Here is a 17,757-nt window from a genome sequence, read left to right on the forward strand (position 1 = left end):
CCGGCACTGGCCCTCCCCTGGGTCCGCCCTGGGACGAAAGCCACCCAGTGCCCCCAGCGGTGGCGGCGGGTCCTGAAAACCCGTCGCCATGGTTGCGCCATAGGTTTTGAGTACTGCTCTCCGCGACCTTTGGTGCAAGTAATTTTAGCCTTCACCCAGGCCAGTTTAATGACAAGCGGAGGGGACGCAACTATGAGAGTACTTGCCTTGCATGTGCCAGACCCACGTTTGATCCCAGGTACTTATGTAGGCAGGTAGATAGGGAAAGGCCTGGGGCAATGAAACTTAGATTATCAAAGTCTCAGGGAAGGAGAATTTTAAAATGTATGCACCTTGCCGATTCAGAAAACAAAAGACCGGATAAGACCATCCACAGACCCTGAGGATACGGACCCCTCCCCCAGGAAGTTCCTCTAACTCTCCCTTAATCTGATTAATTCAGCCCAAAGAAGGCCATCACCACTCCCTGGTAACCTCCTTAGCAACGAACTTTTACCTAGGAAGAAGCCTCACTTGGGGGCAGGTTGGAGAAACCCTATAAAAGCCACCTTGAACAAAGCAAGGGCGCGCTTATGCTGCCTGAGCCCATGTGCTGCTTGTGCCCACGTGAGATGTATACTTTCATGCTTTTGTGTCTAAAGCTCGGATGTGTGTAGGGGCTCTCTCCACCCTTGGAGAAGCCCGTGTTCTCTCTTGAGCGCGTTATTCTTACTATTCTCTCTCCCACTTATCCCTTTCTCCTTCCCTCAAAAACCTCTAAATAAAATCTTGTTTACTTCACTGCTTGTCTACTCCTGAAATTCTTTTCTGCGAGTAAGACAAGAACCCAGTAACCCTGGTCCCAGGTGATAGAGGCAGTTGGGGAGAAAATGACCGTCTTTCTCCCCCCCCACTTCACATGGTCACCCTTGGGGCCCACCGACATCAGTACCACTCATGGAGTGATCCCTGAGCACAATCGGGTGTGGGCTAATAAAAAAATAAATGAGGGGAGGGCAGAAGAAATGGTTGAGCCGACACCCCGTTTGGTCCCCAAACACCGCCAAGGGTGATCCCTGAGCATCCAGCCCAGTGTGAGCTCTGAGCAACCCCAGGTGTGAGGCACAAAGAAAAAAAAGAAAAAGAAAAGAGGAGACAACTGACCCTGCTCTCTCCTTTCCCTGCATGATCATTCAGCGCCTCCTGCCCCCCAAAATGCAGGTTTCATGTTGCATATTTTCTCCCTCGTGCACCAGAGCAGTCTCCAGAAATTGGAGAATGTTTAAAACTAGGTTTAAAGCAATCAGGCCAGGGGCTGGAACGCTAGCACAGGGGTAGGGTGTTTGCCTTGCACACGCAGCTGACCCAGGTTCAATTCCCAGAATCCCATGTGGTGCCCTGAGCACCGCCAGGAGTAAATCCTGAGTTCAGAGCCAGAAGTAACCCCTTTGCATTGCCAGGCGTAGCACAAAAATAATTAAAAAAAAAAAATCAAAACAATGAGGCCAGGTGTACAAACAAACCAGAGTTTCAAAAGGTAGAATCCAGACTTCAGTAACTAGCATGCAAAGTTTGTACCTTGTCTTTGAATGTGTTTTTTTGTGTGTGCGCTGTTCTTATATACAGAACTGTGGAGTCTGAAAAATTGGTACGTACGCTTGCCTTTGAGAATATGGAGAGAGATAAGTGAATTTCCCCTTTCCTGCTGTCCCTTTTTAAAGCCAAGTACAAAATGTGCCCTAGATTTGTCAAGTCTGACGTCTTTTTCCTTAAGACACTCAGCTAACTGGGCTGCGCTTCACTGCTGGGTCTGACTATTGAGCCCTGCTTGGGCCCGGCATTGTCATGGACCTCCAAGGTCCCCCTCTGTGAACTAGAGCTTCCAGGGCTACACATGGGGGGCTCAGGGAATCATGTGGAACCAGGCTCAGTATCTCCCTGGCACAGATGATGCATCTTGATGTTCAATGTTATGGTTCTATAATTATAAGCATCTTTTTTCATAGCCCCTACATCAAGAAACTAAATATCTCACTTGTAAATCTCTCACTAAACTCAAAATTATTACATTTAATTAAATAGTTTTCTCACTGACTCCAATCTCCAGAATGCACTTGCTTACCATTCGGACATGGTATTTCTAAAAACTGATGATGGAATAGTTCCATGCTCCTCAGAGCACAAATTCTCACAACCTTATCTCTCTCCTTCCCTCTCTCATGCTCTCTCTCTCTCCCTTTCTCAGTTGGCTTTGGGCCACACCTGGTTGTGCTTATGGGTTACTCCCAGCTCTGTGTTCAGGGGTGCTCCCAGCAGTGCTAGGAGGACCATGTGGTCCCTGGGATTGAATTTTGGCCTCTTGCATCACTCCGTCTATTGATTTATCTCTTCAGGCCTTCTTTATTGTAACCAATCTAAACATACATAAAATAAAGCCTTTGTTAGCTCCCAGAACACAGTGTATGCTCAATTATAGACTGTTCGCCTGCTTGCAGCAAATAAAGGTTTTCATTTTTTTTCAAAGTAAGAAGGTAAAAGGTGTGACATATTTATACAACTTAAGACACGACTAATACCAGAATACCACAGGTCTGGGACAAATGACCAAAGGAGACAACTGTTTTGACAGAAGCAAAGTAGCTCTCCAAAGGTGGATGTTCTTCCTGGGAGAAGTAATTCCTGAGCGGAAAGTCAGGAGTAAACCCTGAGCACTGCATGGGGTGGCGCTGAAACAAAAGAAAAGAACAAAACCAAAGACAAAATAAAAAATTAAAGGTGGCGTTTCTGATCAATTGGTTCAGATGGTAATGGATGTTCTAGATCCGCTGAGACAAGTCCCAGGCAATAGCATACAGACCAGAGTTGGCATCAGCATCCCTTGCCTTTTGCATTTATTTCTGCCCCTCTGGCTTCCATGGTTAGACAGATTTGCAATTTACTTGAATCTGCCTCATCTTTATTTTGTGTTTTGATCTTCACATTCACTGTATCTTCCATTTGGGGGGCTGGAGCAATAGCACAGCGGGTGGGACGTTTGCCTTGCACGCGGCCGACCCGGGTTCCATTCCCAGCATCCAATATGGTCCCTGAGCACTGCCAGGAGTAACTCCTGAGTGCAAAGCCAGGAGATAACCCCTGTGCATTGCCGGGTGTGACCCAAAGAGAAAAAAATAAAAATAAAAACTTCCATTTGGCTTTCATAGCCCAGAGGCTCCAGCATGGCACTCAGCCACCATCTTCTAGGTACTGAACCACCAATGTGAACCAGTTAACGATGCACTTGAGGGACTGAGGAGATAGTGGAGCAGGTTGGGAGCTTACTTTCCATGCAGCTGACCAGGATTCAATCCCTGGCATCCCACATAGTCCCCTGAGCACAGCCAGAAATAATTACTGAGTGCAAGGCCAAGAGTAACCTCTTAGTATCATCAGGTGTATGACCCAAAAACAAACAAACAAAAGCGCTTCAGAGGAGATATGAAAGTATTAAAGAATTCACTGTATCACTATATCACTGTCATCCCGTTGTTCATCGATTTACTCAAGCGGGCACCAGTAATGTTTCTATTCCTCCCAGTCCTGAGATTTTAGCAGCCTCTCCTTACTCGTCTTTCCCAATGATTGGAGGTTCTTTTTGGGGAATGAGACCTAACATTACTGTTTTTGGCGTATTGAATACGCCATGGGCAGCTTGCCAGGCTCTGCCCATGCAGGTGGGATACTCTCGGTAGCTTGCCAGACTCTCAGAGAGAGAGAGAGAGAGAGAGAGAGAGAGAGAGAGAGAGAGAGAGAGAATATATATTCAATATATAAAAATCTAAGCAGAGTGAGCTTGATGAGTTGTAGAAACTCCAATATTTCCATGCTATTAAGGGTAAAAAATAAAAAGGTAGGCAGAATCTTTTTTTTTTTTTTCTGCTTTTTGGGACACACCTGGCAATGCACAAGGGTTACTCCTGGCTCTGCACTCAGAAATTACCCCTGGCGCTGCTCAGCAGACCATATGGGATACTGGGATTCAAACCCGGGTCGGCCGCGTGCAAGGCAAACGCACTACCCACTGTGCTATCACTCCAGCTCCAAAGCTCCAAAGGTAGGCAGAATCTCAAGTAAGAATTTTAAGGATCTTAAGGGGTTACTACCCTGTGTTTGGTACTGGATAATCTGGCCTATATAAGGAATAATATCCACAAGTTCTCCTTCCTAATGTGACATTAAATCTAATAGGGTAGATACTGCTGTTGCATTACCACATTACTGTAGGTGCTGAGGATGCGGCAGTGAACAGAACAGACACAAATCCTCACATTCACATAGCCGATGTTCTCATGTTAGACAATAAGTAAATGGCTAACATTAATAGCAAGGAAGGAAATAAGTATGGTAAACAGAAGAGCTCTGTATAATCAAACAATCTATGATGATGAAAATATTTTATGTTTGTACTGTCCCAAACAGTAACCACAGATACATATGAACAATTGAAATGTGTTTACTACAACTGGAATTATTTTTTTTGTTTTGTTTTATGGGGGAACGGGGGAGGGTTGTGTGGAGGCTACACTTAGCTGTGTGCAAAGATTACTCCTGCCTTACCCTGTGCTTAAGGATCACTGCTTGACAACTTCAGGACCTCAAGGATCACTGCTTGCCAAATTTGGTGCAAGGGATCCAACTTGGATCAGACATGTGTAAGGCAAGCACCTTACCTTCTGTACTGTTTCTCTTCCCCTGAACTTATTTATTTATTTATTTATTTATTTATTTATTTATTTATTGGTTTTGGGGCCACAGATAATAATATTCAGTGCTTATTCCTAGCTCTACACTCAAGAATTAGTTCTGGTGTTTGGGAGACCATATGGGGCCCTGGGGATCAAACCTGGGCTGGCTGAGTGTAAGGCAAGTGACCTACCTGTTGTACTGTATCTCTAGCCTCCTATACTTTATTATTTTATCTAATTTTAATTTGATTTCTTTTTTTTTTTTGCTTTTATGGGTCACACCCGGCGATGCTCAGGGGTTATTCCTGGCTCATATACTCAGGAATCACTCCTGGTGGTGCTCAGGGGACCATATGGGATGCTAGGAATTGAACCCAGGTTGACCACGTGCAAGTCAAATGCCCTACCTGCTGTACTATTGCTCCAGCCCCTTTAATTTTAATTTGAATAGAATTTTTTAAAGGCCACATTCAAGCTTTTGTTGTTATTATGGATTTTTGCAAAGCCACATCCAGCTCTGTGCTCAGTGATTACTTTTGGCAAGCTTGAGGGACCTTACAGGGTTTCAGGAATCAAACCCAGGTCAGTTGCATGTAAATCAAGTGTTTTACCCCCTTATGGTATCTCTCTAAAACTCACCCATTGTTTTTGATCTAGGAATGCATTATTAATAACTATCATGATAGATTTTATTTATTTGTTTGTTTATTTATTTTTTTAATTTTATTTATTTTGCTTTTTGGGTCACACCTGGCCATGCATAGGGTTACTCCTGGCTCTGCACTCAGGAATTATTCCTGGTGGTGCTCAGGGGACCATATGGGATGCTGGGAATCGAACTTGGGTCGGCCGCGCACAAGACAAATGCCCTACCCTCTGTGCTATTGCTCCAGCTCTAGGATTTTATTTTTTTAAAACTCTGAACTTGAATTGTTTCTTCACTTCTATAGAGGTTTCCAATTCCTCCCAGGTCTATACATCTCCATTCACATCAAAAGCAAACTTATTCCCTACAAAGGTCTGGTTGGTCAGTTTAGATCTCAAGCACACCATGGACAAGTAAAAGAATATGGTAACTGACATAAATAGCTTCCTTTAGAACCATCTTTATCACCAGATTATTAATTAGTACTGAGATGTCAGGGTAATATATGTTGACAAGGGAGAATACTGATTTTTGTTCTAGTCTTACTAAAATTGTGGTTCATGGACCACAGGCTTATTTGTGAATTGAAGACTTGTTAGAAATGCAGAGTTTCAAGTTTCAGCAACTGAATCAGAGTTTTCATGACAGGGCTGGAGCAATAGTACAGTGGGTAGGGTGCTTGCCTTGTATGTGGCTGGCCCAGGTATGATCCCCAGTAACTTTATAGTTCCCTGAGCTCAACAGAAGTGATCCCTGAGCACAGAGCCAAGAGTAAACTGAGCTTTGCCTAGGTGTGCCCCCAAACAAAAAGATTCATTCATTTCAATTTTCTCCCTATGCATTGTTAAGCTTGCTGAGAATTGCCTTACCAACATCCAGAATTTCGATGGCCAGGCATGAAGTCCAGGCTAGAGATACAAATTAAAGCCATGATGTGGCAGGAGATTAGGTTAAAGAAGAAAGTACATATAAGGAAACTATACTTAGTATAAGTTTTGAAACACCCCTGTAAGTACTGCATCAGTCAAGAGTAAGGTAGCTAAGGAGACCTAGAAAGACTAGTGAGCTAGGAATAAAACCGTGAGTCCTGGGATGTAACTCAGTGGTACCATACATAAATTGTATGTGTCAGACTCTGGTTTTAATACCTAACTCCACAAAGAGAAAAATAGTGTGTGGTTGGCATTCTGGAAGCCAAAAAAGGAGGCTTTTGGTTTTAATGTTGATGAAGTATTGACTATGATGTAGAAGCTTATCTCAGGAGTTTTTAATGACCTCTAAAAAAATTTATTTCAGTGAAGTGGTTTGAAGAGATATTACTGTATCACTGTCATCCCATTGCTCATCGATTTGCTCGAGCAGGTGCCAGTAATGTATCCATTGTGAGACTTGTTACTGTTTTGGGCATATCGAATATGCCATGGGTAGCTTGCTAGGCTCTGCTGTGCAAGGTTTGAACAGGTAACTGGAAGAAATTGTTTCTTAGAAAGAAATCTGGAGGGCTGGAGTGATAGCACAGCGGGTAGGGCGTTTGCCTTGCACGCGGCTGACCTGGGTTCGAATCCCAGCATCCCATATGGTCCCCTGAGCACCGCCAGGAGTGATTCCTGAGTGCAAGAGCCAGGAGTGACCCCTGTGCATCGCCGGGTGTGATCCAAAAAGCAAAAAAAAAAAAAAAAATCTGGAATTAGAGCTGTTTTTGTGAAGAACTTTAAGATAAATTTGCATGTAATGAGGGACTGGAGAGATAGTACAATGGGTAGGGCACTTGCCTTGTACATGACCAATCTGGGTTTGATTCCTGGCATCCTTATGGATGCCTGCCAGGAGTGATCTCTGAGCACAGAGCCAGGAATAAGCCTTGAGCACTGCCAGACGTGTCCCCCAAACACACACACACAGGGTATATAATGAAAAAAAAAAAGCAGTAGAAAAATTTGAGATTTATTTTTTTGTTTGGGAGTCACACCCTTCAATGTTCAGGGACTACTCTGTGCTGTGCCCTTTGCCAGAAACTGAGGTCCTTGAACAATCTCCCAGGACCCCAGGAAGGGGAATATTTTCATGATTCAGGTTGGAGGGAGCTTCCTGAAGTAGTGAAAATCTCTTTTCATCTGTTCATGATGGGGATCAAACTCTCACACATGCAAGGAGAGTGCCAGGCCACTTAACCACATACCTGGACTCAGGAGTGAAATTCTTTTTTTTTCTTTTTTTTGGGGGGTCACACTCATCGATGCACAGGGGTTACTCCTGGCTCTGCACTCAGGAATTACTTCTGGCGGTGCTCAGGGGACCATATGGGATGCTGGGAATCGAACCCGGGTAGGCTGTGTGCAAGTCGAACGCCCTACCCGCAGTGCTATCTCCAGCCCCAGAAGTGAAATGAGAAAAAGAATGAATAGGAAAAACAATGAATAGAAATTTGCCGTTGAAAGGGGCAACAATATTTTCAACCAGACAAGGAAACAGTAGGACTTTTATTCTCTTCGAGAATGAAGCATTTCCTTAGAGTAATTTGGGGGAGCAACTGCAAAATATTTGTGAATAAAGAAAGTTATGAAATAGCTTGCGAGTTTATTTATTGAACATACGTATGACCTCTGGGCAGTGTAGGGTTCCTATTTCTATTCTTTTACTTTCTTCTTTCTTTTTTTCATTTTTTTTGGGGTCACGCCCAATGATGCTCAGGGTTACTCCTACCTCTGCACTTCTGGTTGTGCTTTGGGGACCATATAGGATGCTGAGGATCGAACCTGGTTTGGCCCTGTGCAAGGCAAACCCCCTCCTAGATGTACTACCACTCCGGTTTGGGTTCCTGTTTCTGATCAGAATCTAAAGTGAAAATAAGCAGATAGAGTGTGTGGTTTCCTTATGTCTCCCATAGAGGAAGGCTGGGAATGCTGGGGTGGGATGTTGGGAGATAGTGCGAGAGAAACCGGGGTCATAGGGGTTGTATATCTATGTGTACATAGGGCAATGTACACTGGTGGAGGGTTGGGTGCTGCATTACTGTATGACTGAAAACCAATTATAGACACTCTTTGTAATGGTCTCTCTCATGGATGTTCAATTAAAAAGATTTTTTTTTTAAAGTAATGTGGAGGGGGGCTGGAGTGATAGCACAGCGGGTAGGGCGTTAGCCTTGTACGCGGCTGACCCGGGTTCAAATCCCAGCATCCATATGGTCCCCTGAGCACCGCCAGGGGTGATTCCTGAGTGCATGAGCCAGGAGTGACCCCTGTGCATTGCTAGGTGTGACCCAAAAAGAAAAAAAAAAGTAATGTGGAGGGGCTGGAGAGATAGCACAGCAGGTAGGGCGTTTGCCTTGCATGTGGCTGACCCGGGTTCAAATCCCAGCATCCCATATGGTCCCCTGAGCACGGCCAGGGGTAATTCCTGAGTACAGAGCCAGGAGTAACCCCTGTGCATCACCAGGTGTGACCCAAAAAGCAAAAAAAAAAAAAAAAGTAATGTGGAGTTCATGCCAATTCAATCAACAAATAGCAGTACTTTTACGTTTAAAAAAAAAAGCGTGTGGCTTCCCTCAGGTATATTAAATAATGTTAAAAATTCTCCTTGTTGGAGCTTAAATAGCATAATCTTCTGAGTTCTTTTTAGAACTCCTCATCTGCAGATAATTTTGGCTCTGCATAATATACAACACCCTGCCGTGCAGACATGCTCTGGTCACAGGTTCACTTAACTGGATTTATGTCTTCAAAATCTCCAGCAATAAAGTAGACAAAGGACCAAATATGATGTTCTCTCGGTATATGTATTGCAAACCATAATGCCCCAAAGTAAAGAGAGAGTAAGAGGAAAATTGCCTAACACAGAGGCAGGGCAGGGGGAGGGGTAAGATGGGGGGGGATACTGGGGACATTGGTGGTGGAAAATGTACACTGGTGGAAGGGTGGGTGTTCAATCATTGTATAATTGAAATTCAAACATGAAAACTTTGGGTCTGGAGGGATAGCACAGTGGGTGGAGCGTTTGCCTTGTATGCTGCGGACCCGGGTTCTATTCCCAGCATCCCATATCGTCCCCTGAGCACCGCCAGTAGTAATTCTTTAGTGCAGAGCCAGGAGTAATCCCTGTGCATCTCCGGGTGACCCCCCCCCAAAAAAAAACATGAAAGCTTTGTAACTATATCTCACGGTGATGCAGTAAGATTAAAAAAAAAAAGCACCAAAAAAACCTCCAGCAAAGAATATCCTCATACACCCGCCTGCAAGTAACACCCCCGGCCGCCAGGGGCCGTGCTGGCCGCAGTCAGGGCCGGAAGTGAAACCGGCCTCGCTGGAGTCTCGGTGTTTCCGCCTGGCGTCCGCCGCTTCTGCGCGGTCCGACCCCAGGGAGGCAGCGTTTCCGGCCATTCATCCACCCTGCACGCTGGTCCCCGTGTGCTGGCTTCGGAGCGCTAGAGGACTTAAAGGGCGACGGCGCCGCTACCATGAAGCTCGTGAGGTGAGGCGGCGGCCTCGGGGGGCCCGCGGGGCCGGGGAGGGAGGTCCGGGCGCGGGCGGGAGGCCGGTCAGGCGCGGGCGCCGGAGCCGCGTGCGCGCGGCCTGCTAACCGCCCCCGGCTCCCGCTTCGCGCCCATCTTGGCCGCGCCGCGGCCGGAGCCCGCCCTCTCGGCTCCCTGGTCGCCCACTGCGGTTCCGGGTCGGAGAAGGGCCCCAGTCTGGGCTTGCGCGCTGGTGCCGTCCTGTTCACTAGGCGCGCAGCCTGGGAAACGGGGCCTAGAGGCGCCGTTTGCCAGGATTAAGCAGCTTCAGGGCTTTCAAGTAGCTTTTAGGCTTTCACGGCGCAGCCAGCATTGCACTTAGAGCCGGTTTTATCCGGCAATAGTGGAACCCGTTTCCCGCCTGTTTCCCATTGGGGGTGGACTAACGGCGTCGTACGGGCGCATTTGCCCCAAACACAGTACTTTCGGACGCCCTACGCTCAGGGTTAGCGAGCCTGTGCTTCCCGTTTAAGTCGAGTTAGGAAACAGCTCCCGCACGGAGTGGTCTCCGGCATCCCGTTTGTGGCGGGCTGCACCGGCCTTAAACTTCCCCGCCCCTGCCGCCGCCTGCACGGGGTCGGGTCCTGGAGCCTGCTGGAAGCTTACAGGTGGCTGGGAGAGTGTCACTGACCACCCCGTAGTTCTGGGTTTCTGTCTTGCCGGTTTCCGTTCAGTGAGGGCTGAGCCGGAGATCCATTTCTAGCGTGTTTTGCAATCACGCTCAAGGAAGGGTTTGCAGAGAAGGCGTTTTATTTAGGTGAGCGTGCTTGCCGTTACTTGAACCGCATCTTTAGACGAAAACGCGCATCTGCAGGCGGTTTTGAAAGTTGTCGCTGTCATTTTGGAGCTATTTCTGGTTAAATTTCCTGTCTGCTCTTTTAAGTTTGCCCCATTTTCATTTACTCATGTGGGAGGGCACACCCGCAGTGCCCAGGCCTGACCGGGCTCAAGGGGCCGTATGGGGTGCTGGGGATTGGAGCATCTTATCCGCTATGCTGTATCTGTTTGGCCTGTTTGATTTCTACCTCTTCATCCTAGTTAGATAAATTGCCAGGTTGTGACTATTTTTTTTCCCCACCCGAAAGAAGTATTGCATATCAAATGCTCCTTGTTTAGGTACTGAAGGATACGTTATCTGAATATTTGAATATCTAAGAATCTAAGAATTCGGGTAGTAAAAAGTTCATCAGAAAATAATTGAATCTGTTTAGTTCCCGAGCTCTGGTAACGTTTCTCCCCACAATTACCAATTACCGGTATGTCTTATTGGAAGTAGATGTTCAGACCCCTTGCTTTCATCTATTTTCACCTACCGAAGTAGCTTATCTCAAAATGCAAGCAGTTTGATTGGTGGAAAAATGTTACTCAAACTCTTAACATTTGAAATACTATCAAGACCTCAGAAAATTCTAACAAGCCCTTCTCAGTTCTTGTACAGGGGCATGCCACCACTTTCCCAGTGAAGTTTCATTTTGATTATATTGGCTTTTGAGGGGAGCAGGGCTCGCCTCCCCCCCCCCCAAAAAAAAAAAAACCCACTGAGAGTGATGTTCTGGCTCTGCTCAGGGTTCTTGTGTCAGGATCAAACCTGGATCTGTTGCTGCAAAGCGAGCACTTTCTGGTCTCTAACACCACCACCACCACCACCACCACCACTCCCCCCCCCCCCAGCTTTTTAAGGTGTTTTATTTTTGATTTGGAGCTACACCCTGTGATGCTCTGGGCTTTTACTCCTTGGCTCTGCTCAGGAATCACTGAATCCATTGTTAACTGTGTCATTGTTAATTGTAACTGTAGTTTTGTTAACTATTCCTAACAATTGATCTTTTACAAATGATAGTTTCTATTACTGTTCCTTTATAAATGTTTAGGATTTAGCATTAGGATTTTCTTGAAGGAATGCTGAACTTACTGTGTAGATTGTCAGTAGAAATTTATATAGATAACGTTGGTAGAAGGTTTATGCCATCTTTCATCCTCTTGGAATTTTTAAATGTTAAAAGGTGAAAATGTTACCATTTTATTTTATTCCTGTTTCTAGATTTTTGATGAAATTAAGTCATGAGACTGTAACCATCGAATTAAAGAATGGAACTCAGGTTCATGGAACAATTACAGGTATGGAGTTGAGATACTTTATAACACCTTTTAAATTAAAAAAAAAAAATTAAATGCACCTCAGCAGTACTGTTGTGAAGTACCCAGAGTCTCGTACACACAAGGCACATCCTCTAGCACTTGAGCAACATTCCTAAAAATGTCTTTTTTTTTTTTTTTGAAGGGGGCCTCCAGTCATTGTCTGAAGGCCCCTCCCAATGAATTTTTAGCAAAACAGGGTTTACAATTAAATGTGAGGACCTGAGAATCTGAGAACTCAGTACTGGGGGCCTCCAGAGACACACCAGGTGATGCTTGGAGGACCATGTGGTACCAAGGATTGAACTAGGATTGGCTATGTGTAAGGGATGAGCCACAATCCCAATTCTATCTCTCTAGTTCCCTGAACATCTTTTTGTTTGTTTTTGAGTCACACCTACTAAAGTTCAGGGCTTACCTCTGGCTCTGTCTGGATAATCCAGGCAGAATTTAACCTGGGTTATCCAAATGCAAGCAAGTACCCTACCTATTGTACTATCTCTCCAGCCCCTCGAACATTTTTTTTTGGGGGGGTAGATTTTTGGGCTATACCTAACTGGTCAGGGTTTATTCCTTGTGTGCAGGGATCTTCCCTGGTGAGGGCTAGGGGACCATGTGTACAAGATATGCACCCTATATGTTCTACTTGCTCTCTGGCCCCTGGAATATTTTCTTGCCATCTTCTCTGTCTCTTTCAGTGATGACTATATTTGGGTGTTTTGTAGGGTTGGTTTGGTTTTTGGGGGTTTTTTTGGTTTGTTTTTGTATTTGGGGACCACAGCTGAATGTGCTCAGACCTCACTCTTGGCTTTGTGCTTAGGTGTTCATACCTGATAGGTTCAGAGGAGCATTTGGTGTGCTGGGGATCAAACCTGGGTTAGCCACATGCAAGGCAAGTTGTAATATTTTCTGGCTCCCTGTATGGTTTGTTTTATACTTATGGCTACTGATCCTTGACTGATAGTAGCTGTTCCCTTCCTAAATTACAAAATTGCTATAAGCTTGACTAGCCAATTGAAAAGAAAGTGCTGTGTTATCATCTGATTCCTTGCTGAGATACTTATTTTTGAGTTTGGGTCCATACTTGATGGTGATCCTCCCAGCTCAGTACTCCAGGGTCACTCCTGCTAGTGCTCCTGACATATATAAGTGCTGAGGCCAGAACTTGGGCCTCCTGCAGTATAAAACATACACTCAGCCTGTTGGGTTTTTTCTTTAACCCTTATCTCAGAAATATTTCCACTTGGTTGTGTTTTGTTTGTTTGTTTTTTTAATTTTATTGGCTGGGGGGGGTTATTATACCCGGCGATGCTCAGGAGTTACTTGTGGCTCTGCACTCAGTAATCACTTCTGACAGTACTTGGGGGACCATATGGGATGCCGGGGATTGAACCCGGGTCAGCTGTGTGCAAGGCAGATACCCTCCCCACTGTGCTATTGCTCCGGCCTTAAACTTGGTTTTATTATTTATTTATTTATATTTCCCTTTTTGGGTCACACCCGGCGATGCTCAGGGGTTCCTCCTGGCTCTGCACTCAGGAATCACTCCGGCGGTGCTCGGGGGTCCATATGGAATCGAATCCGGGTTGGCCGTGTGCAAAGCGAGCATCCTACCCACTTTGCTATCACTCCAGCCCCTGTTTTTTTTTTTTAAAGTAAAATGAAAATTTGTTTAAAAGAATACTTAATGAGCAAATTCGTTAAATTGCAAATATTTTAATTAAAATAAGCTTTCAGATTCTGTAAGCAGACAAAAAAAAAAGTAGTAATGTGACAAAAAAAAAAGTAGTAATGTGCATGCGTAGCATCTGCACGACCCTGAATTTGATACCTAATACCACTTGGTTTCCTAAAACACTGCCCATTGGGACCCTGAGAAAAAGTTGTTTGAGGTACCAATTTAAAAGCAGCAGCTTGGGGACAGAGCGATAGTACAGTGGGTTGAGTGTTTGCCTTGCTCATGGCCAACCTGGGTTCGATCCCTAGCATCGAGTTCTAGTTCTAGTTCTCCTATCTAGTTCTCCGAGCACTGCCAGGAGTAACCCCTGAACATTGCCAGGTATGATCCAAAAAGTGAAGAAACAAAAATCTAAAAAATATTTTTTTAAAGGGTGCAGCTTGGGTACATCAGATAGAATACTTGCTTGGCATGCAGGCCAATCAAGACTTAGTCCCTGTTTACCCTATATCACCAGAGTCCTGATATAATACCTGAGCACTGAACCAGGAGTAAGCCCTGAGTTCCCCCTGCTGTGGCCTAGAAACAATGAGTTGATCAGAGTACTAAGCAAAGCAGTAAAACTTTGGACAGGGCTTTGGGTCACTCTCAGCTCTGCTGTGGGTCCTTCCCAGTAGTGTTCAGGGAGCAATGTGTGGAGCTTGGCTGCATCTAACGCATGTGTCAGCAATATGCTATCTCTACCCCAAAATTTGTTTTATTTGGGGAGACCGCATCCAGTGGTGTTCAAGGTTTATTCCTGGTAGTGCTAAAGGTACCATATAGGATGGGTGATCGAACCTTGGACAACCACATACAAGGCAAGTGCTGTAAGAGCTGTACTAATAATCTTGCCCTACCCAGTCAGTTTTTTTAAAGCACAATTTAAAATGCCTGGTAAGGGTTAAAATGCTTGCTTTTGCATTTTGCTGACCCTCATTTGAATCCAAGACCCTGCAGTATGGTTCCTTGAGTACAAAATCAGGAAGAGCCAGTGTTACCTCCCTCCTCCATTCACACCCCTCCAAAAAAGAAATGATGACTGGTTAAATTTGTAGTAATAGAGACCATTGAGATAGTACAGGCGTCATACTCTTTCCTTGCACGTAGTTGACTTGTTTGATGCTCCCCAGAGTATAGATTGGCATAACCCTTTTAAATTTTTTTATCTTAGAAAATGTAAAAGTACATAGGACGAGGCTAGAGAGATAGTAGGGTGAGTAGTGTGCTTCCCTTGCATGCGTCCAACCCAGGTTTTGATACCTGGAAGCACATAAGATTCCCTGAGCACAACCAGCAATAATTCCTGAGTGCAGAGCTAGGAGTAACCTCCTAGGTGTGGCCTGAAAACCAAAGTAAAAGTACACAGGATTTTTTTCTTTTTGGGTCACACCCGGCTTATGCACTCAGGAATTACTCCTGGCGGTGCTCGGGGGACCATGTGGGATGCTGGGAATCGAACCCGGGTCGGCCGCATGCAAGGCAAATGCCCTACCCACTGTGCTATCAGATCCAGCCCCCAGAATTATAATTTTTGTATAGAACTGTATTTAAAACAAAACAGTTGAGGGGGCCACACCCTGCTGTGCTGGAGCTTACTCTCTGGCTCTGTGTTCAGTGATCGTCCAGTCCCGATTTATTCCCCAGTACTTCATGGTTTCCTGAGCACCATTAGGTGTGACTCCCACTCCCTCCCCAAAATAGAGATGAGGATAGCTTGGTGAAGTGGTGTAATAACGGTGTACTGGAGTGTAGGCTTTCCATGCAGAGGCTTAGATTTGATCCTTGGTATATATTATCCCCTGAGCACTGAGCCTGGAGTAGTCTCTTGAGTACTGTCAGATGTGGCCCAAAAATCAAAGTTTAAAAAAAAAAAGTGAGATGATGGGGAAATGCAAACAATAAGGTATGCGGTCTGGGGATATTGAGGTGGAGGCCTATGTATGAGGGTTGCTCAGTGGCTCACTGCATTCACATGCCTACTTGCAAGGGGAGACTTCTCTGAGAGGAAGAGTTCTGATTTATACTAACATCAATTCTCTGTTATCGGTTGCACGAGAATGTTAGGGGACCTTGCACCATAGTTTATTACATGGTATTTTGGATTGATAATTGATTGCTTTTCCTCATTAAGCTTACTTTCTTAGTCCTTACTTCCTAATAATTACTGCTTTCTTCTCTGTAGGTGTAGATGTCAGCATGAATACGCATCTTAAGGCTGTGAAAATGACCCTGAAGAACAGAGAACCTGTACAGCTAGAAACACTGAGTATTCGAGGAAATAACATTCGATACTTTATCCTGCCAGACAGCTTACCCCTGGATACACTACTTGTGGACGTTGAACCCAAGGTGAAATCTAAGAAGAGGGAAGCTGGTAAGTTTGATGGATATAACTTTTGTTTAAATAGGTGGGATTTGGGGACCATTTGTGGTGCCAGGGATCAAACCCGGGTCTATACATGAAAGGCAAGCAGCCCGTCCACTGTAGTGTTTCTTTTGGGGCCCCACACAGCATACTCGGGTTACTCCTGGCTGTGCACTCAGGAATCACCTGGTAGTGCTCAGGAGACCATGTAGGATTTTGGGGATCAAACCTGGGTTGGCTGCATGTAAGGCAAGTTCTCTACTCGAACTATCACTCTGGTCCCTTTATATTTAATCTTTAACTTCAGTATGTGTGTTGTTCTTTTCCTTTTTTATGGATATTAAGGTATACCATTTTCCCCTGATCTAAAAATACTGAATGTCAGACTCTTCACTGCATGGGAAAGTTCAGCGTTCTGGGAGCACATGCTTAGTGTTTGGGAGCTCAGAAATCAGAGTCAAACAGTTGTGTGTTCTCCCCTGTTCCTCCCCATTCTTAGGGTTTTGAATTGTTCTATACTTCGTGTTTTTTCTTGTTTGGAAAAGGAGTGGTTTTATTGGGGGGGGGGGTTGTTGCTACACCCATTATATAAGTTGTTTGAAAATGAGTTGACTAGAGCTAAATTTCAATTCATTTTTTTTCTAGTCTTACTATTGAAATCAGTGAAGTCTAGCTCTGTGGAGTATGACTGATTTAAACTCCACTTCATAATTTAATATTTGTAGCTGTCTTAAGATTTAAGTTCAGGGCTGGAGTGATAACACAGTGGGTAGGGCGTTTGCCTTGCACGCGGCCGACCCGAGTTCGAATCCCAGCATCCCATATGGTCCCCTGAGCACCGCCAGGGGTAATTCCTGAGTGCATGAGCCAGGAATGACCCCTGTGCATTGCCGGGTGTGACCCAAAAAGCAAAAAAAAAAAAAAAGATTTACGTTCATGTGGGAGATAAGTGCTGTGTCACTTGGGTAGTCAAGTAGTTAGAATAACCAAGAAACAGTCACATTCAAAACATTTAAAAACACCATATTTAAAGCTCTCACTTAGAATTGAATAGGTCTGAAGAAGAATGTAGTTACAAGAATGTAGATTTTCTTGGCTTTTTTTTTTGTTACTTGGGTTGTGGGGCGGGGCATACCTGTCGTGTTCAGGGCTTACTCCTTACCCCCAAAACGTGGATTTGACAGTAAATTCAAGTAAAGCCAAATCTTTAACTTTGGTGCAGTAATTTTTGTTGGTGTTGTTTGGTTCGATGTCCACATCGGGATCTCAGGGGACCATCTGGTTGCCTAGGATTAAACCCAGGATGGTTTTTGCAAAGCAAGTGTCTGGTGCTGTTCTAGCATCCCTTCCTCGTCCAGCAGTCTTTTCTTACGTGATACGTGTTGGGAGTAGTTAATCTGAAGAAATTGAATTTAAAGTTTCTTTGTTGTGGGTGCTATTTGTGGCAAATTAACAGTATAGAGAATTTACCTTGTTTTATTTCTCTTTCAGTTGCAGGAAGAGGTCGTGGCCGAGGAAGAGGAAGAGGGCGTGGCCGGGGCAGAGGAAGAGGGGGTCCTAGGCGATAATGTCTCTCAAAATTTTTGTTTCAAAGTGATGTGATTTGGGATATTTTTTTTGTACAGGTTTTGTGTGTTTATGTCAGTTTTTAATAAACATAAGTGTGGGGAAAAGTTG

The 17,757-nt window shown here is 44.8% G+C and overlaps 1 protein-coding gene across 1 annotated transcript; it reads left to right on the forward strand.

Annotated features, from left to right (window-relative positions):
• The first annotated feature begins 9,687 nt into the window (after positions 1-9,687).
• On the forward strand, positions 9,688-17,757 carry SNRPD1 (small nuclear ribonucleoprotein D1 polypeptide). The gene is made up of 4 exons (XM_004606012.3): positions 9,688-9,819; positions 11,901-11,977; positions 15,898-16,089; positions 17,572-17,757. The coding sequence occupies exons 1-4, from the start codon at positions 9,806-9,808 to the stop codon at positions 17,646-17,648; spliced, it is 360 nt and encodes a 119-aa protein (XP_004606069.1). The 5' UTR covers positions 9,688-9,805; the 3' UTR covers positions 17,649-17,757.

This window comes from Sorex araneus, chromosome 2 (assembly GCF_027595985.1).
Source record: "Sorex araneus isolate mSorAra2 chromosome 2, mSorAra2.pri, whole genome shotgun sequence".
NCBI lineage: Eukaryota > Metazoa > Chordata > Mammalia > Eulipotyphla > Soricidae > Sorex > Sorex araneus.

Excerpts from the sequence above, each read along its gene's own strand:
- SNRPD1 (XM_004606012.3), top strand. Across the intron at positions 11,978-15,897 it reads GGTTCATGGAACAATTACAG|GTGTAGATGTCAGCATGAAT; the intron begins GTATGGAGTTGA and ends TCTTCTCTGTAG. Across the intron at positions 16,090-17,571 it reads ATCTAAGAAGAGGGAAGCTG|TTGCAGGAAGAGGTCGTGGC; the intron begins GTAAGTTTGATG and ends TTTCTCTTTCAG.